Below are 22944 nucleotides of genomic sequence, written 5' to 3' on the forward strand. Positions count from 1 at the left end.
AGTGCTACCTACCTAATAGGTTTGTCACAAGAACTAAATGAGGTTCTTCAAATGTTCAGATGTACCTGGACTATAATAGACACTCAGTAGATCTTGGGTCTTTATGTTTACTTGGTTTTGGTTTTTTGTTTTGTTGGTTTGTTTGAAACAGAGTCTTTCTATGTAGCTCAGTCTACCATGGAACTTATTTTCCCCTGCTTCAACTTCCCAAGTTAATAGGTTTGTCACAAGAACTAAATGAGGTTCTTCAAATGTTCAGATGTACCTGGACTATAATAGACACTCAGTAGATCTTGGGTCTTTATGTTTACTTGGTTTTGGTTTTTTGTTTTGTTGGTTTGTTTGAAACAGAGTCTTTCTATGTAGCTCAGTCTACCATGGAACTTATTTTCCCCTGCTTCAACTTCCCAAGTGAGGGGATTGCAGGTATGCCACCACACCTGTCTGTTTTACTTTACCCGTCTATGAAATTGCTTCAGCTCTTAAAACCAGAAATCCATGAGAATTAATTTGTATTCTAGAAGGAGCCTTCAGTACTTAGAAGAAAGATGCATTTGAACCGTATCAGATTTTAAATGAGGCATTGTTTCCTGAGTAGAATGTTAATATAATGCTGAATTTATAGCTTCATTTTTTTTTAAATGCCCAATTAATATCCTCTATCTGTGGCCCAAACCAAAAACTTTCTAGAAATTCATAACGGTTTTCACTAATGGGTAACTAGAACAAGTTGCTGATAGCTAAACAAACTGCTTTTCGTTGTGAATTGTTTATAAAGTGAACATGGGCAAAAATTAAGATGCAACCCATATTATCTGTCAAAAGTAACAAATATTTCTTGTATGTGGTCATGTGACTTTTCCTGGAGAGACATGAACAAAATGGACTCACCCAAGTAGGGTGTCCATAAGAGACAAAAGAAATAATTCTACCAAAGTCCAGTTTGGCAAATCATTGAGTTTATTAGGGTTGCTAATAGGAGCAGCTGCATCACTGAAAAGCTCAACCCAGGTTGGGTGACAACCCATGAAGGTTACAACCTTGGAGCTCTGTGTATTGCTTACAGGCAGCATCACAGGTCAGAAAGTCTCCTCTAGGCAGCTTAACTTGTCAGAGTCTGCTCTCCTCAGCACTTGACTGCTTCTGTAACCTTGGGGAGGGACTGGTGAATCTTATGAGTTTCAGCTTAGTTGTGAGGTTTGTTTACTTCCTGACATTCAGGACCTTCCCCTCCTCCCTCCTAGAGGGAGTATTTCAGTTTAGAGGAAACTGCTTCACAGCATTGCATAGTTTTTCCTTCCACAGCTAACATCTATTGGGTACTTAGTACATGCCAGTAACATGGCCATTAAGACTAGCATTCATTATGGTAAGTGATCTCCTCAGCCTGAGACTAAAGCAGTGAAGTAAGTGGCTCAGGACTGTCCACTGCTGAGAGCAATAGTGAAACTCCACAGCCTTACATTCTTAACTGTTTCTTCATATTGATCCCTAGGAACTCGGGCAGGTAAGAGAGAGAAACACACAAGATAGCCATCCCATACAGTAGTATAAATCCAGCAGGCACAGAACTAGAGGAACCTGGGGAAAACCCAAGAGGTTACCAGGGAAGAAACAAAAAAGGGAAATAGATGTTCAAGGCATGCTAGTGGAAGTGGTCTCTGCACATGTGCAGAAAGCATATGTGCTTGGGAAGAGATACATGATACAGCCGAATCCTGGTGTGGGTGCAGGCTTCAGGGTAAGGGAAGGAGTTTAAGCTTCAAGCTGTGGACTTCTAGGAGTTTTCTGAATTCTTTAACTAGGGTAGCAGTGTCAACAAATTGTTAATTCTTGGTAACTAAAATTTAGAAGGAATTACCTGGTTTCAGGGAGCACTTTAAAGATATTTTAAGCAACTAGAGGAGAATTGATAAAGGGCCTTTTGAGCCAAGGCAGTTGTGCTTGGATTGAAAGGATTAGAGCTGTGTAAAGGACTGGGTGAGTGGAGGGGAGACAGGCAGAGGTGGTGGGACACAGGCACCAAGCAGTTCTCTAAGCAAACAGTTGGGTCATTGCTGATGCTGTAAACTGGCATAGGGAAAGGGAAGCTTTGGAGGAAAACTGTGCTGGCATGGTTCACAGAAAATCCAAGGGGAGCTTTCGTGAGTTGGTGAGAAATATCCATCTGTGGCAGCAGCTGAAATTCAGATCTTAGTAACTGGTCTGTTTAAGTGTTAGCAAAGTTCGCCATTTTTGCATATTATAGAAGCATAGTCCATTAAGCTTTGTGGTGTGTCTGCTGTGCTATTAATTCCCCACAGTTTACTGATCAACAAACTCAGGTTTCAGTAACACCATAGCAATTAAAAGCAGGTTTTTAATGAGGTTTTTATAAGTTTTAAAAATTACCAAATATGAGTTTTTCCATTGCATAAATATGAATAATTCTTTAGTTTGACAGACTTTGCTGCTTTCTCATGCTTTGTTTTTGTAACAATCACTGTTATTTTAAATTTTCATTATTAATTTTGTAAATTCATGACTTTATGGTCTTATACAAATTAAGAATCTTATTGGGCCAGTTTATTCTGTTCTTACACACAGATAGGTGTATATTGCTTCCTGAGGAGTAGGAAATAGTGAGAACTCCGGTGTGTGTAGATCAGATTCTAACCCTCAGCTCCATCTGAGCTCCCTTATTTCAACTTTTGAGCATTCATTTTTACTCTTAAAAACAGGGACTGGGACGTGATGCTCCCTAAACTCTCTTCCAGTTCTGAAAGTCAACATTAATTCTCTGAATGTTTTGCTTCTCAAAGGGGGCAAAATATACTTGAGACCAATTCTTAGAGCTTTATCTTCAGTGAATATACAGCAGAGTTGTGTGATTTGAAGACTTGAAAGCTATATTCTTACATAGTTGAAGATGCTGACCTACTTAGCTTACATAAACTGTAAAAACTATTCACTTCTCAGGGGTTTATTAGAGAAAAGGAAGGGGTCAGAGAGGGGCAAAGGATAGGTGGAGGAGGCTAATGGGGAGGGAGTGGTCAGAATATGTCATATATAGGTATGAAGTTATCACAATGAAATTCATTACTATGTATCATTAATATATGTTGGTATTAAGAAAAAGGAAAAATTACTTCTCCAGCATGAGAAGCACTGTTCATAAGTATTTTTGTTTGAAAAGAAATTTTCAAACTAAAACTATACAAATTCATATATCTTTTAGACCTCAGAGAAACTACGAATAGATTATAAAGTTTTGTTGTTGTTGTTTATTGGCTTGCTTGGTTTTTACAAGGCCTGTGAATATAAAATATCAAATAGGTGAACACTCAAAAATAAATTGATTAAATCAGTTTTATTTATAATAGGGCCGGAACTTTTTTTTAATTTGCAAAGAATTTGTGCCTCCAAGAAACTAGTTTGCTTTTACTAATTTTATATCTTATAAATAGAAATTGATGTGGTACATAATGTTCTTGAATAAGAACATTAAATGGCCCCCAAAATTGATTAAATCAATTCATCTGAGGAGCAGAACTGCATTTTCATTGTAGGAAAAGTAACTACAGAGGACTTCTGAAGAGGGTGAAAAATGCAACCTCATCGATGGGGTTATCCACGTGTGACAATGCTGTCAGTCTCTAAATTGCCTTTTGAAATCATTGATTTGGAAGTTTAAGAGAGAGAGACTGGAAAAACGGCCAAATTTACACTGCTTCTGGTTGCACCTTAATATGAGCATTTGGTTTTTCTAATGACTGAGACGTAGTTTAATAATATTATGATTTTAATTGAAAGTTTCAATTGTAGTGAAATTGAAACGTAATTAAGATCCATATGTTATCTTAGTCCTTTTTATATTTAGTCTATTGTATTACTAAAAAGTAAGGATTTTTTTCTCAGAAGCTTCTTGGTACACTGAAACCAGTATTAGTGAAATGATATTGTGCTTCATAAATCAGCTGTACTATGGGAATGTCAAAAGTAAATTTGAAACCTGCTCTTAAATTTAATACATCTGAATTTTACACATGAGGAAAATGATTTCAAGGAGCCAAACTTTTAAGTGAAAGCTTCTGTGTTTGCTGTTGTAGAAGTGTGACTGAAGATAAAAAGCAGGGTCTTTAGTGATTTTAGCAGTCAAGACACGAAGGAGCAGAGGATGATGACAGAATTTGTTGCCACTCTTGGATAGAGGAAAGCCTCTTGAGTGGACTCTGAAGCCTGAAACAGCCTTCAGTGGCCATTAGAGGAGCAGTGTTTTCCGTGTTCATTGGAGAGCCCCAAGGCATTTCCTAGTAGGTGGCAGACTGCTCTAAAAATTGAAGGTCTGTTACTGGCCAGTGCAACTCTTAATTCAGTGCTGTGAAGATCAAAACTAGGGCCTTGCACATGATAAGCAAATGTCTTGCTACAGACAGTTTACATTTTAAAATGAACAAGTAACTGAGTTGGTGAGGATACAAATGTTCTGCAGTTAAGGACAGATGCATCGCTGGGATGTGGAGGAAGGGTGTTCTGTAATCAGGGTGATTGTGAGTCAGTTGGGGCTTTGCAGCTGCTGCTTTTACTGCCTTTTTATTACAAACTACTGTTGGTTTCATAATAGTTTAGCTTCTGGATTTGTTCATCCTCAGAGTAAGTTGTGATATATATTTTACAATAACTAGGCTCAAAGATAGGTTAGACGCTGTTAAGTCACAAATGCAGGAACGCTGCATACTCAGGACTGATTCAGCAGAAGAGTAGAAGGAAGGGTGGGTGGCTTGAGGCAATCTTCACACCCAGGAAGATGCTTCTCCCATCTTCTGTTGCTTTTCACCATTCATTTAACACCATTTTTCATTGGCTTGACAGCATAAAACTATGTAGATGCTTACAGACGGCAGGCAGGCATGTAAGTAGAGAGTAGACAGATGTAAGGTGGCATGCGATAGCTGAAGTATGTACAGTATGAGTAAAACAGAACAGTGCACCTGGCTGGGCTGAACAGGGACAGATCTGTCCAGGAAGTGCTACCAGAGCTAGAGGTAGAAAAATGCATTGAATAGTTTTAATGGGCTGTGGCAGTGCATGGTGGGAAGGGGAATATGTCAGGAGTGGCATAGACAGACACGAGTATGCATATGGACTGAGGGTGACCCATTGGGTCCTGCAGGTGCTGCATTTATGGTTAGAAGAAACAGGTTGATATGCCTGTGTTGCTGATATTCTGGTGGAAGAGGCCCTATTCATAACAGGAAATATAAAATGGGGGACCAATTCCTATAGCAGGTTATATCAAGAGTCTTTAAAATAAAGGAGAAGGGGACCCAGGACATTATTATAAGAAAGTAATGTCCATAAAGTTTTGTTTTCAAGTACATTGATTGTAGTGGTATGTTCAGTAGCAGGAAAAAATGTGTGGGTGGAGAGAAGAGCAGACAGCAGGGCCTACTAGAAGATGGAGAAGCGTCAGTTCAGACACTTGCCTTTAGGAAACTTACGTTCTGGTGGGGTTGAGGGTGCAATTAGGAAGCTGTTATGTAGAAGGCCAAGCAATAAAAAAAGAATATTGTGACAGGTATAGATGAATGCTCTAAGGAGTAGCAGAACTGGACCAAGGAGTTGACAAGTGACAAAAAGTGGTCACCGTAACTCAGGGAGGTAAGCTGATATTTAAATGAAGGCCTGAGGAATTAAAAGAACAAGTCATAAAAAATAAAAATAAATAAAAAATTCCTGGCAGAAAAGCGTGGGAGACAGGAAATAGTCTACCAAAGGGTGTGAGGTGGGTGTTAGATACGGTTTCAGACCAGTTAGGGAGTTCATGCTATCTGAACCATTGTGTACATGGCTGGATCCTAAGCAGTAAGGCTGTTTGTTTATAGAGATACAATGGATTATAGATGAATCTCACCTTCCTTAAGTAAGGGGAATTAGATACTATTGGTTCAGTAGGGAAATAGAGAGTGTTTGATGTTTATTTTTCAGGGTGTTAACGTGATTTGGATCTCTGTGTATTCAGGTCTGCCTGTACTATTTAATGTTACTTATATGTACTGCTTTTTCCTCTAGAAACCTGAATCTATATTGGAATTTTACCGAGAACTTGGATTGCCACCAAAACAGACAATTAAAATCTTTCATGTAACAGATAATGCTGTAATTAAACCAGGTAATCTGAGGTCGGGGAGAGGAGGGAGGTAAAAATATCCAAATACATGATTTGTTTAATGTCAGCCCTTTCAATAAAGCTAAATCCAAAATACAAAGTCCCAAACATTTATTTTTAAATATAAAACCGTATGTGATTTAATCACTAGGAACAAGCAAGTCTTTGTGTCTGGTAAGTGGGAAAGCTGTAGGGTGCTCTTTGTTCTCCTTGAGAGGGAGGAGAGTTTCACATTTTTAAAAAGCCTCTCCAGATAAGTGCTCTAACTTTTAAACTGTTTGTTGTTTGCAGGCTAGTTCTTACAGCTAGGCGTTCCCTCAGAGAAAGAGAAAACAGCCTGTACGACAGTGACTAACCTTGGCCCTTTCACTTGAAGATTCTTATTTAAAATGTCCCCAGACTTTACCTGTCCATGGAATGCCAAAAATAAAATTCAGCATATGAGTCTGTTGATTCATATGGCTAATAAAATACATTTGATGTATTTGAACCTCAAGAAAGCCCCTGATTTCTTGAACTTAAACTGTCATAAGAAGATGATAGAATTTTTAAATTCAAATTTTATAACTCGAAGGCAAAATAAATGGAATTACACAAAAATTAGTAGAAGTGCTTGGGTCATTATATATTGGTGTGATTTATAATGGCCATATATTCCACTTTAAGTATGAAGGAATATTTCTAAAATACTTGGTTTTGTAGACAGTTGTTCTGAAGCAAAGTTAAGAATTCACTTCGATTTAACACATCTAACTTTCTTAAACCCTCTGTTCGTGTTTAGGATAGTTATAAAAATTAAGTCCACATTAATTTTTCTGTAGCTCTGACAATATTAAATTACATTTTTTGAGTCAAAAATAGTCAAATAGTAGTTTAAGTTGTTGAACCTCATAGAAATGAGATCCCTTGTCATTTTAAAAACTCTTTTTAAAGTTAATACTATTTGATTGCTACTCATAATTGCTGTCTTTTATAGGGTATAATGTGATGATCTGATACCCATAGAATGAAGTCCCTAGTTAAGGTTTTGTTTTTTCCACACAAACTTTAATCCTACCTTAAAGAAATGACTCTGAAATCCCACTGCACCCCACGTTCCATACTAATTAAACTGAAACCAGTTTTCAGTTACGTTCTCTACCACACTGATTCCTGAGTTCTTCATTTTCTTCTCTTTTTAAAAAAATCTCTTATTTGGTGATGTAGTGTTGATTCTTCACCAAGATAGTCACTTTCTGAGGTCAGGGGCCATGTCTTTTACTTTTCTAGCTGACCCTATTTGTAAGTGCCCTCTAAGTGTATGTTAGTTGTTGCATTAAATACTTCTCATAAATGCTATTTTCAATTTTATATAAAAATACCATAAAGGACTTTATTACTTTTAATCATTTTAATACTATTTCTCATGTACATTAAAAATTACGTTTTATTTACATGTAGCTGTTTTATAAATGTTTCTGTATAGAATTAGGAGTATCTATAATGATAGGTTTTGGCTAATCCAGATATCTGGGCTATGCTTGGTGTAATACACTTAGTTGATATAGTACCTGGTACACAAATAATCTGACATGAGTAGATATTTTATGAACTTATATAAACTGTAATCATTACCTAGCAAAGAAGAGACTGAGTCCAAGTCATTACATTTCCTGGACCAGTGGATGACCAAAGACCATTAACCCCAACATGCTTTTAGTTCTTCTTTTGTTTTTGTTCCCTTGTGTGAAATAGATAATACACTCAGCTACCTAGTCATTGAAACAACCACAAATCACCAGACTGTTGCCAGCAAGAGCACTGCATTGTCCCAGACTCAACTGATTCGGAGCAGTACCATCTAGTCCCTGTGAAGGCACAGGCCTGTCAGCCAGCTGAGGCCTGGTGGCTCACTTGAGCACCCTGTTCTCTGTGTTGCTCATCCTCAAGGAGAACATGTTTGCTTCATAATTTCATTGTTTGGGTGTTTCTAATGTCGATAGTTGCAGAAGATCCAGTTTTTGAGGTCCCATAGCTAGCAGGCTTGGCAGGTGAAGTTTCTGTGTAATGAAGTTGTGTCTGTGCTGACAGGTAACGCTGGATTTTGTTTTGTTTTCGTAAAGGCACTCCTCTTTATGCTGCTCACTTTCGTCCAGGACAGTATGTGGACATCACAGCCAAAACGTAGGTCCACGCGGCTCTCCTCTCCTTCTGTTTTCTTCATGTATTGAGAAAGAGCAGCATGGGTGAGAGGACTGCATCTTCAAGTTTGTGAGTGAGGACAGATGTTCTCACCAATCTGATCTTTAAGGCACTACCAACTGGTTTTAAAATTGTACTGATTCCTTTCATGCCATGAGTTTACATCAGATGAACCAAGATGTGTGCTTCTGCAGTGGGGCTCAGAAAAAGGTCACGTTACTTAGGATTTCACAATCAAATTGTGTTGTCTTCTGCTTTGAAGACCAAGACAACATGCTGCTTGACTGAAGCACACAGCAGTTCTGATGGGTTCTTTTGTGATGGTTGTTATATAGTTTAGTTAGGGGCTGTTCTTTCCAGTTACAGGAAATAATATGCTATTTGCAAAAGTGGTTTTTGTAAGTGTCTCTCAATATAACTGTAAAACAGTTTTGTTACTATTTTATTAGAAACTAGAAAAAATATATATCTCAGGTCTCTTCAGAAGCATGTTGTTTTACTGCTTAGTTCTAGATAAGTGAGACTCTTCTGTGAAAGCAACTGTTTTTATACTTCAAGCATTTATTTGGTAGAGGTCAACATGTAATTGTCACTTTGTAAGAGAAGTGCTGACTTGGAGTTGTTCAGTCCATCAGTGTCGTTGGTGCCTTGATTATTGTACCATGTGGCACAGTACTGACTGTGATCCCCAAGAAATCCTTCGATCTTAGAGAAGTGGCTTTTCAAAAATGAGTTGTGGAATAATCACTCCCATATAGATGTTTACATAGAAGCTGTTCAGTGTAGGCCATTGGAATTCACATGACTAGGATAGACAGGTTTCCAGATACCAGTTATTATCCATTCCTTTCTCAACATGGATCATAATTTCTTTCTTTGTGCCTCCATTTTCTCCTATTATCATGTGGCAGTACTAAAAGGATGTTCCCACTAGGAGCCCTTTGTAAAGCACAGGTGGTCTTGGGCCTCTGGGAGAGCCAGAGCAGGTGGTTTTTGTTTTGGGATGCTCATGATGAAACAGGGCAGCTGTTATGGAAGCCTGATGAGGCATGCCACCCTTAGTTTCCTTAATGCTGGCAGTTAGGTATATTCACCTATATGCCATGGTCACCTCATTTCAAATATAGGCCATTGCAAAAGCTGCTAGGTGTCCTCATCTTTGCTCAGCTGTGTAGCAATGAGGTGGATAGATTGGTAGTGAGATGACTCTTTAAAAAGATTCTCAGCCTGTCCCTTTTATTTTTCCCTGCTTCCCAGTCAGGGCTGGTTACTGTAGCCAGTAAACTGCTTATTTGTCTCTTGGTGACTAAATCTTTTCTGCTTTCTAAGCTTTGCTTTGGTTAGCAGACGAGGATGTGTTGTGAAGCAGGTGTGTGTGTGTGTGTGTGTGTGTGTGTGTAATATATGTATATTGTTGTTTGTATTTTATGTATATGAGTGTATTGCCTGAATGTGTGTAAGTGCACCCATGTTGTGTGATGCCTGTGGAGGACAGAAGAGGGTGTCAGATTCCCCTAGAACTGGAGTTAGGACAGTTAGCCTCCATGTGGGTGCTAGGAATCGGTCCTCTGCAAGAGTGGTCAATGCTTTTAACTGCTGAGCCATTTTTCCAGCCCCAGATACTATATTTTTTTAAAGTTCTGAATTATTACAAATGATAGGCCACTTTGATTAATCCTGTTAATTTATAATGGTGCTGTGTGAATTCCATTATATAATTTACAGAACATATACAATAACTGAGAAACCATGCAAAGTCAGAGGCTTTGGTCAGCAGGTGTTTGTTGTCAGACTTGTGACTAGCTTAGCTTAGAGTCTAGCTTTTCAAAGGTCTGCGCTCAGTAAATGCTCTCATCTAACATGCTGCTGGGTGTTTTAAAGTTATTTTTGAAGCTTCCATCTTGTGAATATAAAGTAAAAGGGAAAGGGCTTTTGTTTTGTAAAGTCATAGTCCTAAAAAAAACAAGATAAAACAAAAGAGCCGCAGTAGCCCCAACAAACCAAGGTTATGTGAAACTATGTGGCAACCTCTAGCCTAAATAGCAGATAAGAGCTGGGGGAATAAATAGCCTTAGGATTTAAATCCCTGATGGTCAACTCTGGAAGAGAAAGGAGAGCTACCATTTGAGAAGATCCTTGCTGTTACATATGTGGGATATAGGAGTATTCTGTTTGACTTTTGCTGTATAAGGGACTAGGTTACACCCCCACCCCCACCTCCCACAGAGGTTTGCTGTATTCTGGTCTGTGCACCTTCATAGTGACTGACTTACCTGAGATCAGATTGAATTGGTTTTTATGTAGCTGTTAAATGTTTCCACTGATTGCAGCTCTTATAGCTAGCATGTTACTATATTCCTCAGACGATTTTAAGTGCTTATAGATGGGGATCTTCTCGTGTGGAACTTGAATGCCCAATAGCTGTGCACCGTCCTCGGTGGTGCCACCTCTTTTTCTTCCTCTGTCTTCCCTAGGGTGTGGGGCTTCGGGACATGCTCATATGTATGCACTTGCTTTTCCTTTTTCCTTTTGACATTTTTAGTGCCCTTTCCCCATGCTTCTCGTTCAGGGGGAGGTTCCCCTGTTTGGAGTTTAAGGTCCTTCATTGCCAGTCAGAGCCCTGTTAGCTGAATGGAACCATCATCTTTTGAGTAGAGGTTTTCTGTCCTCTCAGTCCCTTATTATTGAGGCTGATTCAGGGACAGGCTTCTGGCTTGTCCTCCATTTCTAGCCTGTTTTAAAATTTCAAGACTTCTGAGCTCCATCTTCTTTGTTACTTATCTTGTTAGAGCTGCATGCACATTGGAGAAAAACAGTTGTGCAGAGCCATGGTGGGGGCTGGGGGTGGGGAAGACCAGCTGCTTCAGGGGTACCCACACCTGTGTGGGCTTTAGAGTCTCCTGAAGGGCTGATTAAGCACAGCCTGACAGGCCAGCCTCGGAGCTTCTGACAGTTCTAAGGAATTCCCAGGTGATAAGGATGCTGCCTGTCCGGGAACACGCTTTGAGAACCACTGCTCTCCCCCGCATGGAGTAGAGAATGTTTTCTCATCCATTTGGAAGAAAGAAACTGAATTCATCCAGTTTCCAATAATATTGCCAATAAAGCGGAAGCTTAAGTAAGAGATAATCTAGGGTAGTGACTAAATGACTTGGCCCTCAACAGCTCTATGACCTAGGCAAGTTTCTTAACCTCTTGACTGCTCCATCTTTAACCTAAGAATAATTATAACACTTAGCTCAGTCCTGTACTTAATAAATGCCCAGGAGTATCAGCTGCTGTCCTTATCACTGCTTTTTGTTTAGAATTTAAAAGAAACATTGCATGTTTTCTTCAATAAGGAATACTTTTTAAAATGAATAGAAAGTCATTAAGAATTCAGTTCTGGGGCTGGAGAGATGGCTCAGTGGTTAAGAGCACCAATTGCTCTTGCAGAGGACCCAGGTTCGATTTCCAGCACCCAGATGGAGGTTATGAACCATCCTTAACTCCAGTTCCAGGGGAATCCAAGCCCTCTTCTGACCTCCACAGCAATGCACGACACGGGTGCACTCACATAAATGCAGGCAATACACTTATACACATAAAATAAAAATAATAAAATATTAAAAAAATATTTAATTCTGGTATCTTTAGAGTTTTACATAGCAAAGTAGTAGCTTTACACAGTGGTCTAGGTAATGTGAAAATCACATGTTATTACCTCTAGAGTTTATAAATTAATGAGGATGCCCTTGAAATGACTTCTTGCCTCCCTGATTTCCTGGGGTATTCTCATTTTGTCCTGATCCCTTGTTTAGGAAGCAGTATGACCTGGATTGGAGGCATATCTAGATGTGGGTTTGACCTTAAGCAAGTGGCTTAACCTGTCTGGACTTAGATTTCATTATCTTGAACATGAGAACAGAGGGCTAGATAGTATATCAGGTTTCTTTCAATTCTGAACACCTGTTTCCAAAAATATAATTATCCCTCAGTTTTCAATCTAAGTGGCATCACTTGCCCTTACTTATGTAGCTGAAGAAATAATAATTGGCAGCAGTTTCATGGCTGAAACAATATGGCTTCTAATGCACCAGCATAGTACCATGGTAGGAGTCCTTCAGAAACTGTTGTCCTTTCATGGTTTTGCAGAATTCCTTATTGGAGCTATTTGTTGATTTAATAATAATTTTAATTGAATTTTTGGATACTTCATACAATATATTTTGATTATATTTAGACTCCCTCCCCTATGTGCACTCCTCTTATAGTCCCCCTGCCGAATTTCATGAACTCTCATATATGTTAAGGCCTATCAAACCAGGTTTATGTCTCCAAATGTCTTTTGGTGTGCGTCCGTCCCCTGGATTCTGGTTAACCTATCTAGTGTCACATCCTTAGAGAAAACCAACTCTCTATCAGTTGCCAGTAGTTCCTCAGCCAAGGTTGGGGCTTCTTACCCTTCCCCACTTCTGTGCTGGGATTTTGTGTGGCTTGAGCCTGCATGGGTCTAGTGCATGCTGTTATCCTTGCTGTGAATTCATATGAGGAACTTCCCAGCTGTCTAGAAAACTGTTTCCTTGTGGTCAACTACCACCTCTGACTTTTACAATCATTCCACCCCCTCTTCTCCTTTTATTTATTTACTTTTAGAAAAGAATATTGACACTGGACACCTTTAATCCCAGGACTCAGTAGGCAGAGGCAGGCAGATCTCTATGAGATTAAACCAGCCTGGTCTGCCTGGTGACTTCCAGACCAGCTGTGGCTACAGGGAGACCTTGTCTCAAAAAACCAAAACAGCAACAAAAATGGCAGATTATCTTCAGGAGAACAGCAGATATAGTTGTGTTCGGGTATCTTTAGGACAGCCAGGAAGTGGGAGTCAATGCACATTTGGTCTTTATACTAAAGAATAAGCTGGATTTGGTATCAGAGGAGCTCCAGGCAGCCTCAGTCTCTAGTTGATAAAAATGTTCCCAGTTATTGATGGGAGGCTTAAAACACCTGCATCTCAAGTCATGTCACCAATACTCTAGAAAGTTACAGATGTTCTGTCCTAGGTTCTAACACAAAGCAACTGAAAACTCCTCCATGATTTACATATGGGCTGAGGAGCTGTCTCAAGTAGGCTACACAGCAGCAGTTAACTAGGTAGATGTTGACACTCAGTCTTTACAGGAATCTACAGAAGAGATGCTATGTTTCTGAGCTGTGTAGAGGTGAGAGTTAGTTGACAACATCTGAGTGATTTTTAGATGAAAACTAAAAGTTTTGTGTTGAAAGTGTTTGTGCCAGGCCCACATTAGGCTGAGACAGGAGGGTCGATGCAAGTTTGAGGTCAGCTTGGGTGACATAGTGCCAGGCCAGCCTGGGCTACAGAGTGAAACCATGTCTTGAAAACACCACCCCCTCCCCTGATTCTGCCATATTATTTCATTATGGGTTCCAAGCTAATTGTGGATTTGCTAATGCATCTTTTATGCATACATGATTTATTAGGGGGGGGAGGGGAACTGTCCTATTGTTAGGGAACTGTCCTATTGTTTTTGTTTTGTTTTGTTTTTTTTTTTTTTTTTAACCAGTGAGTTTATTAGGGTTACTTACAGGAGGACGGATAGTGAGAGGTTACTTAACAGGAATGTCAGTGACTCAAAGAAAGGCAACTGCATCATCAAAAAGCCCACCCCAACATAGGTGATGACTCAAAAACAGCATCCCTGAAGCTCCTTACAAATTGTGGGCTTAACCTATTGGAGAGTCCTCTCCCCAGCAATTGCTACTGCTTATATAGCCTTGGGAGAAGCCTTGGGAGTTTATAGATCTCAGCTTTCTGAGACTCGTAGGTTCTGTGTACTAACACTTGATCCCTCGCTGGTCCCTCTACTGCTTTTCCTTCTCTATAATGTGTTCGAAAAAATAAGGATCATATTAAAATTCAGGGGAAAAAGGTTCCAGTGTCTTTTTATTTCATATTTAAGGCTTCTTGATCCATTCTTAGTTTTGATTAACCTGCCTACCCTTCCCCCCATGTCACTGACCCCATCCCTGCTTAAACCTTTAGCCCCCAGGAGTCCCCTCCTATTCTTTCATGTCACATGTGTTCTGCTAGCCCCTCTGACTCTATTTCTTACTTGAGCTGAAAGATCTTAGGTTTCCATGTAGCTTTTTCTTTTTATTTAATTTATTATTATTATTATTATTTTTAATTAAAAGAAGCATTTCATTCTCATTGTGGTGCTGGGAACTGAACCCAGATCCTCTGCAAGAGCAGCAAGTGTTCTTAACTACCAAACCATCTTCCCAGGCCTGTGGCTTTTCTTTGGAGATAAAGTTTTTTGCCACTTTTTATTTCTATTTTTTATTTTATTTGTGTGTGAGTGTGTTCACGTTTGTGCATGCAGGTGCATATGCACAGATGTGCATGTGCATGTGGAAATCCGAGGTCGATTTTCCTTTGGATAGAATTGGGGTCTGCTGTTCATGTTTCCAGTAGTATGTTGGGTTACTGTATGGAAGAGCCTTTATCTATCTATCTATCTATCTATCTATCTATCTATCTATCTATCTATCTATCTATCTATCTATCTATCTATCTATCTATCTATCTATCTATCTATCTATCTATCTATCTATCTATCTATCTATCTATCTATCTATCTATCTATCTATCTATCTATCTATCTATCTATCTATCTATCTATCTATCTATCTATCTATCTATCTATCTATCTATCTATCTATCTATCTATCTATCTATCTATCTATCTATCTATCTATCTATCTATCTATCTATCTATCTATCTATCTATCTATCTATCTATCTATCTATCTATTTTTGTTTTAAAACTAAGAGCAGTATTAATTTAACGTCTAGTAAGGTAGTTATGTTCTGTAAGAAATTCATTTTGATATCCAACTTTCTGTTTTTGGTCTTTTTGGAGACAGGGTCTCATGTAGCCCAGGCTGGCTTCAAACTAGATATGTACTGGGATTACAGGCATATGCCACCAAACCTGGTTTATGTGGTGCTGGAGATTATTCAGGGGTTTGTACACACTGGCAGGCACTCTAACCCGAGTCACATCCCCAGCTGAACGATCATTTTGCTTTTGTATTCGATAGTACTTTTTCATAGTTAAAGATTTGCCCTTATTCTAATGTGTTCTTGGTGGTTAAAATAAGTAAAGATGAACCTATCTTGATTTTGCCTTGGACCTGAGGTGAGTCTCCTTGTCCCTATAATATTTAAGCATAACATAGAGATGCTGGCTTTAAACTTGTGGTTTCTTCACTTTCCCACCTTTCATTTTATTTTTATCTATTAAATAGTCGAGAGTTCTCTCTCCATGTAGTACTCACTGGTTTCTGAGAAATTACTTACAAGTCATGTAAATTTATAGAGCGGAAATCAACTAAAAGTTCAAACTTAATTTGGAAATGGTTCTAATTGAAATCAGTCTATTTACAGCATGGATTTGTTTTTAAAGATTCAGTTATTTTGCAAGTGATGCAATACTTGTTAAACATTCTCTGTACCTTTTTCTTGGCAGTAGTAGAAAGGGCATGTGAGCAGAGGGAATGGCCTGAGCAGAGACATGGAAGCTGGCCTAGTTAGAGACTCATGTAATACTCAGCTATGACAAGGGTTTGTGGTGGGCAGGTTAGATCCAGTTGTAAAAGGCCTCATACTCTGAGCTAAAGCCTTCACTGTGAAACTGTCTAAGGTTGTAGTTAAGTTTATTGCTGGTTTTTCTTGTTACTGCTGTGTTGCTTTTTAAAGTAAGGAACAAGCCTTTGTGATAAGATGGCCACTTTGGTAGATTCACTCCACGGGCAGTGAAGGAAGCTGAACAGAGGGAGCTGGTTGGTTTCAGACTGACTAGGCTTAGTACATCTGTAGAATCATAGAGAATGCCAGAGAGCCAGCTTTGTGCAATTCCAACTTACTTAATAACTTCAGGGTCAACAGACTTTCTAAGGGACAGTTATATTCAGTATTTGGAGTCTGTGAGCATTATGGTCTATTTTGCCATTACTCATTCTGATATAATAGGTCTAAAGCAGACACAGGTAATGTACAAATGAATATGCATTTCTATATTCCAAAAAAACTTTCTTTATAAAAGCAGGTGGTCAGTGCAGGCTGCAGCGTGTCAATCTATAACTTAAACCATGATGAGAAGAGACTCAGCAGCCAGGCTTTGAAACCACCTTTTCATGTAGCATTCAGGAGAAAAGACTTCCCAAAGAGAATCAAGGAAACGGAAAAATGGGTGGTGATGACATTGGGGTGGGAGACATGAAAGAAGGCCAAAGGACAGCCCTGTGGGAGCACCTCTCTGAAAGAGGACACGGACCTGGACACTGGCTGCCAATTGGATACTAAGGGATTACTTACTTTTTAGGTTATGATAACAGTTTTGTGGTTTTTTTTAAAAGTATCCTTCCATACTGAAATATTTGTGAGTAAAATGATAGGGTATCTGGAGTTTGCCTTGAAATACCTGTTAGAATTGCAGAGCAAGAGAAACAGATGAAACACCATAGGCCTGGAGCCAGCAATTGACAGTGAGTGATGGATGCCACAGGGTTCATTGTAGACTACTCTTCAATATGTATTAAAGTTTTTACAAGTGTTTTTTACTAGAAGTTTTACATTTTGGAATTAGGAGTTAAGCTCAGTGATTTCTAAAAAGTAATTGACGAGGAAGATAGATTCAGAGATGTGCACAGTGAGTGAGTTTGAGGAAGCTATTTGCTTCGAAAGAGAAGGCAGGGCAAGGAAGGGACTTGCTCTTAGAGAGCAAATAGCAGACAGCTTCAAGCCCACGTGTAGTCGCTCCTCACTCCAAGGACATTTTATTTTGTTCCCAGTCCTAAAAGACATTGTCCTACAGCATAGACATACATGGAAGATTTGTTTTAACTCTGTGTATTTGCTGTCAGCATTTGTCTTAATATGGCCAAGGGAGGAGGTTCCCATAATCTCTATAGAGATTTATAGAATGAATTGGAAAACATTAAATTATGCATTACCTTCTGGAAGGTTCTTATACTGGCAAGCCTCTACATCCTTCTTCATACCATCTTTTTATTTTTAATATTTTATTTTTATGTATATGAGTATATTTCCTACATGTGTGTAAGTGCACCCATGTCACGCAATGCCTGCGGAGGTCAAAAGATGGCATTGGATCCCCTGGAACTGGAGTTACAGATGGTTGTTAGCCACCATGGGGATGCTGGGAACCAAACTCAGGTCCTCTGCAAGAGCAGCCAGCGCTCTTAACCACCAGGCCATCTCTCCATTCCCCATACTATATTTTTAAACTAAAAGATTTGGTGTTATATACTGGAGAGTACAGATCAGGAAGGAAAGGAAACTGCTCCCCTTTCAACCCCTAGCACAGGTGTCCAGGGATGGGTGTTATGCTGATTTCTCTAGGCTGGGTACTGAATAATGCATACTTTGCCCTTTATATACTTCAGAGTACTGAGGGGAAAATGGGCTGAGGAACAGGGGCAGTAGTCTTCTCAATTAAATGAGACCTTTAAGGTTTTTCTTAAAATGAATTTTGAAGCAGTATAATTAAGTAAAATTCATTTTATATTGTCCTCATTTTCAGATTGTCTCACTAAAGTTGCAGTGTCTAAAATTGTGTTCTTCCTGATTTGAGTTTTCATTTGATTTACTCCTACGGTTAGTTAATTAGTTACAAACTACATCAGGTAGCCAGGAATAGTGGAACATGCCTGTAAACCTAGCACTCAGAAGGGTAAGGCAGGAGGATCACCACCAGTTTAAAGACAGACTGAGTTAGATTGTGAGTTCCAGTCTGGGCTGTAAAGTAAGACCCTGGCTTGAACAAGCAAGCATACCAACAAAACCCACCATGGGTGAGGGGTGAGGGAGATAAGGCATTTGTGTTTTATGGGGTTTTTTCCAATTTATTTATTTATTTATTTATTTAATGTGTATGAGTGTATTGCCTGCATGTATGTGAATGCACCCGTGTCGTGCAATGCCACGGAGATCAGAAGGGGGCTTCGGATTCCCCTGGAACTGGAGTTAAGGATGGAACGTAGCCACCATGTGGGTGCTGGGAATCGAACCCAGGTCCTCTGCAAGAGCAGTCAGTGCTCTTAACCACTGAGCCATCTCTCCAGCTCCTGTGTTTTATGTTGTATATAATTTTCTGTAAAATCTTTTGTTCTTTGACTTGTAAAAATGCTATCTTTGATAGCCGGGCATGGTGGCGGATTCTTTTAGTCCCAGCATTTGGAAGGCAGAGGCAGGAGGATCTCTGTGAGTTCGAGGCCAGCCTGGTCTACAAAGTGAGTTCCGGCCAGCTGGGGCTATAGGAAGACCCTGTCTCAAACAGACCAAAAATATAAAAAATAAAATGAAAAATGCTATATTTGAAATGTACCTGGGGATGTTAAGTAAAGATCAGTTCATTCCTTGTTTTTGTTTTATTTTTGTTCCCGGGTTGGATAACAATTGGGAGAAGTCGGAGAACAGATACCTGTACCTCCCATGGATCAACAGGTGCACTCTGTTCTACCCACACTGAATTAAGCCAATGATTTGTCATGCCATTTATGTTTTAGCCTTTTGTTTAAAGGTTATTTATTGAAGAGGTTCCCGTTGTACACAGTGTAACTCAAAGTATTCAGACCTAGACCGAAAAACAATCTGTAATTAGCTGACAGATAATTAGCACTTTCAGTATCCCACTTTCATCTTGTAATCATTTACTCTTAAAATGAGCTCAATTATCTTCTGCAATTTACCTGGCTTGTATTTTATTCGTGCGTGCACTTCCGCTGTCTTTTTAAGGAAGAAAATCAGTTTGAGAACTCAGAAGGTGCTGGTAAACTACAAAAAACAGCCAGTGTTTGCATGTGTATTTTTAAAACATGTTCATTTTAGATTAGTGTTGCCAGGCCTTTCCCCTTCTTGTTCTTCTAGGTGTTGTTTTCAAAATGGTAGGATAGGTCCAAAATACTCTTTAGCTGTTTCTCTTTTCGTTTTTAAATTGCTAAGCTTTTTACTTTTCAAGTGTGCTCTAAACTTTATTGTTAAATGGAAATATTAATAATTTCTGAAGCATAATTTCAGTAAAGTATTGATTCTTGTAGTTTCTCTTCTTTCCATCTGAAATCATATAGTGGTTTTCCATTTAATGTATGTTGTTTCTATTTTAGGTTTTTGATAGAAATAAGCATTATTTTGAGTTATTGAGGCAAAAAAGTATCATCAGAATGCCTTCACCTGATTAATGTGAAGAAAGTGGTATAAACATTTAATTTGTAAACAAATGTTGATGTGTGATTTGATAATATACCCTATTGGGCTCTGTATATAATTTATAATTGTTTTTTTACTAAGGTCTTGTTATGTAAAACTGTTCTTCCTGTGGGTTTTCTTCAGTCTATTGCTATCTGATAATTCTTTGTTAATAACGCATAACAAAGTCCTTGTAGAAATAGCATACTTTTCTTAATCTTTGGTAATTGACCTGAACAATACGCTGTCTAACCATAGTTATTAGTTTTGTTGAAACTAGGGAACATCACATTAGTAATACATTGACATTATCTAGTGAAAGGTGAAAAAGTCTATATAAATACATGTCTGGAACAGACCTACAGTTATGGCCCCTGTGCAGTATCATTTATGCCTACTTGGCATTCAGAGACATGCTTTAGTAATGCTTGAACCTTGATGCTGTTATCTTGATTCCCTAGCTAATAGCATTAGCAATGATGTGTTTTCATTTAACATTGAAATTTAGATTATTATTTTAATTTATGTGTATGAGTGTATTGCCTGCATGTATGTAGGTACACTCGTGTCATGCACCTGCAGAGGTCAGAAAAAAGGCATAGGATCCCCTGGAATTGGACAGTTCTTAACCACCATGTGGGTGCTTGGAACCAAACCTGGGTCCTCTGCAAGAGGAGCCAGTGCTCTTAACCACTGAGCCATCTCTCTGGCCCCAAGGTTTAGATCATCAAGTAATTCTTCTGTACTTTTACTTTTCCATTAACTTCTTGTTCAGCCAGGCCAGAATCCATCTGGTGTCCTCCTAAATAAACTTGCTCAGCATTTATAACATTTTTGTTTCTTGTGTAATACTGTATTGCCCTGGTACACTGTCCTAACATAATTACTGAAGTAAATGTCTATTACCTCCATTTCTGTGATTAGAAATCCTAGTACATCTTGCCTGAGTATGTCTGGCTCAGGGTCTCTCACAAGGCTTACAGTCACCTTGGAACCTGTCTCCAGAAAAATTGACTCCACGCTTCTAGCATGGTCGGTGGCAAGCCCTGGCCCCAGCTGTGGACTGGAACCATCTTTGCCATATGCCTCCACATAGGATAATTTACATGGTAGCAGTTACTTCTTTCAGAGCCTAGCAAGCAAGAGTGTGTACCAAGATGACTGCAGTATCTTGTAATCAAATCTCAGAAGTGGCATCTCATCAGTCAGCATTCATTAGAAGTGAGTCACTAGGTCCACCCAGGCTCCTGGGAAGAAGATAAGGTGCAGCATGAGTTACCAGGAAGTGGGAATCTTTGGGGTCCATCTTTTTTTTTTTTTTAAATCATTTATTGAGAATTTCATATGTGCATATAAGGCGTTTTGATCAAATCCATGCCCACTCCTTCCCCTCCAACTCCTCCCATATCTTCTTTGGGGACCATCTTTATAGCTGCTTTGAAACATTGTGTTTCCCTATGCTTAGCTTCCTGTAGTCTCACAATCTTGACATGCTCTTATATAGCGTTAGACTCCATGGGGATGTACAAACCAAGACAGATGAAGGAGTGTTCATTTGAAACACTGCTTGTGTGGCCTTTTCTGTTTATTTAGAATAAGAAACTTCATTAGAACTCCAAGGGTACTATCAAGAAAATGTACAATCAGAATATTTTATACTTGATTCATTATGTAAATTCTGACTTTTTTTTTTCAGGATAGGTAAAGGTTTTCAGGGTGTCATGAAAAGATGGGGATTTAAAGGCCAGCCTGCTTCTCACGGTCAAACAAAGACCCACAGGAGACCTGGAGCCATTTCAACTGGTGTGAGTATGACTGGTGATACTCTTGGGGGAAGATGGGCTTGGGATAGGGTCTCACTCTATAGCCTAGGCTGACCTGGACCTTGCCATGCCCTTCCTGCCTCCGCCTCCTGCATGCTGGGATTACAGGCCTGAGTTACCATATTAGGATAGCAATGCTCTTTTTAACGCTCAGTCTTTCTCTGAGGTCAAGTCACATAATTGTAATCTGTCTTCAGTTGGGTCCTAGTACTTGTCACCCTTTTATGGGTCCTGGCCTTACCCACTTTCCAAAGCGTGCATGCATTGGGCAGTGTTCTCAGTTCCCTCCTCTTTGCTGCCCCATTGCTTTACTTCCTGTATAAACCTGTGGAGCCAACTGCAGCTGGCCCTACTGATTGTTTCACAAACAGTTGTGCAAGGTTGCAAAGGATAGTGTCATGGTACAGAGGAAAGCCTTAGCGAATAAAGAGAGAAATAAACAATAACAGCATAAGAAATGAAGAAAAGGTCCTTTGTGTTAGTAATTGAGTTTCTCCCCTAGAGGTAGGTAGAACATGAACTGCCTAGGGAGGACTTTGAGCAAAACCTTTGGAGCCTCAGTAAATACAAGGTCAACCTCTAAAAGTCGATGATACATTCTATTTCTCTCATGCTAAGGAGTATTGCAACTTAGATACTAAGTTGTTGCCTAACAGATTGTATTATCAACCTGCTTAATTTTTGTCATGTTATCTACTGAAAGGTTAAGAAAAAAAAATCTATACTCAAGAATGCCCGGAAGTAGGCATCAAAATCACTGATGGGAACACAAAATAATATAGCCTTTATAAAAAGGAATGGGACAGAGTCTTGCTAAAACCACATATAAATTTTCTGTGGCACAGCAGACCAACTTGTGGGAATTTCTACTGAAGGTATTATCCCAAAAATGCATTGGAACAAAGTCAGTCATTATAACATTATTTGTAATTATCAAGTGTAACTATCTATCCTGGGAGTTTGGATTATTAAGCTTTGGGATGTCTACTTAATTGACTATGGTACTACTGTAAGAATAAAAGAGAATGGGATCTTTAGGAAGCAATGAAGTGATTTGCAGCTTATTAAGAGGCATACATTTCCTGAAGAAGATCAGGAAGATGAACCAGGATGAGATTACTTCCCTTTGGGGATGGGCAGAAACATTGTAGAAGGGTTTGGCAGTAGCAGGAGTGATACTGGCCCAGGCACACATTTTTGTTCTATTTTTTGCTTCTGGAACCTTGTTAATGTTTTACATATTCAAAATAAAAACATGGGGTGGGAATACAATGTGGGACATAATTGAAAAATGAACCTAAGTGTTTTCAGATGAATAGCAACCCCCATGGAAAACAGCCAATTTAAAAGAGTATTTTACCAGTTCCACCTATGTGAAGATATGTCAAAGGTCCTACTCCACCATGGTTGGCTTCGCTTGGAAGCATGGAGGAAATGATTCCTCTGTGTTGATCCTCTTCTTTGTAGACTGGACACTGGTTCAAGTCCATCTGGTGGGGTCTCCTCGGCCTCCTTGA

At 39.2% G+C, this 22944-nt stretch overlaps 1 protein-coding gene across 2 annotated transcripts in view; it reads left to right on the forward strand.

Moving 5' to 3' along the window:
- Nucleotides 1-22944, forward strand: part of Mrpl3 (mitochondrial ribosomal protein L3) — a 49197-nt gene that overhangs the window by 6015 nt on the left and 20238 nt on the right. For both annotated transcript variants that reach the window (XM_008825096.3, XM_029559676.1), the window contains exons 5-7: nt 6052-6151; nt 8251-8311; nt 21301-21409. In XM_008825096.3, the coding sequence (XP_008823318.1) occupies nt 6052-6151; nt 8251-8311; nt 21301-21409 (270 nt within the window). The remainder of the gene's footprint in view (nt 1-6051; nt 6152-8250; nt 8312-21300; nt 21410-22944) is intronic.

This window comes from Nannospalax galili, unplaced genomic scaffold, assembly GCF_000622305.1.
Source record: "Nannospalax galili isolate Female #2095 unplaced genomic scaffold, S.galili_v1.0 scaffold369, whole genome shotgun sequence".
NCBI lineage: Eukaryota > Metazoa > Chordata > Mammalia > Rodentia > Spalacidae > Nannospalax > Nannospalax galili.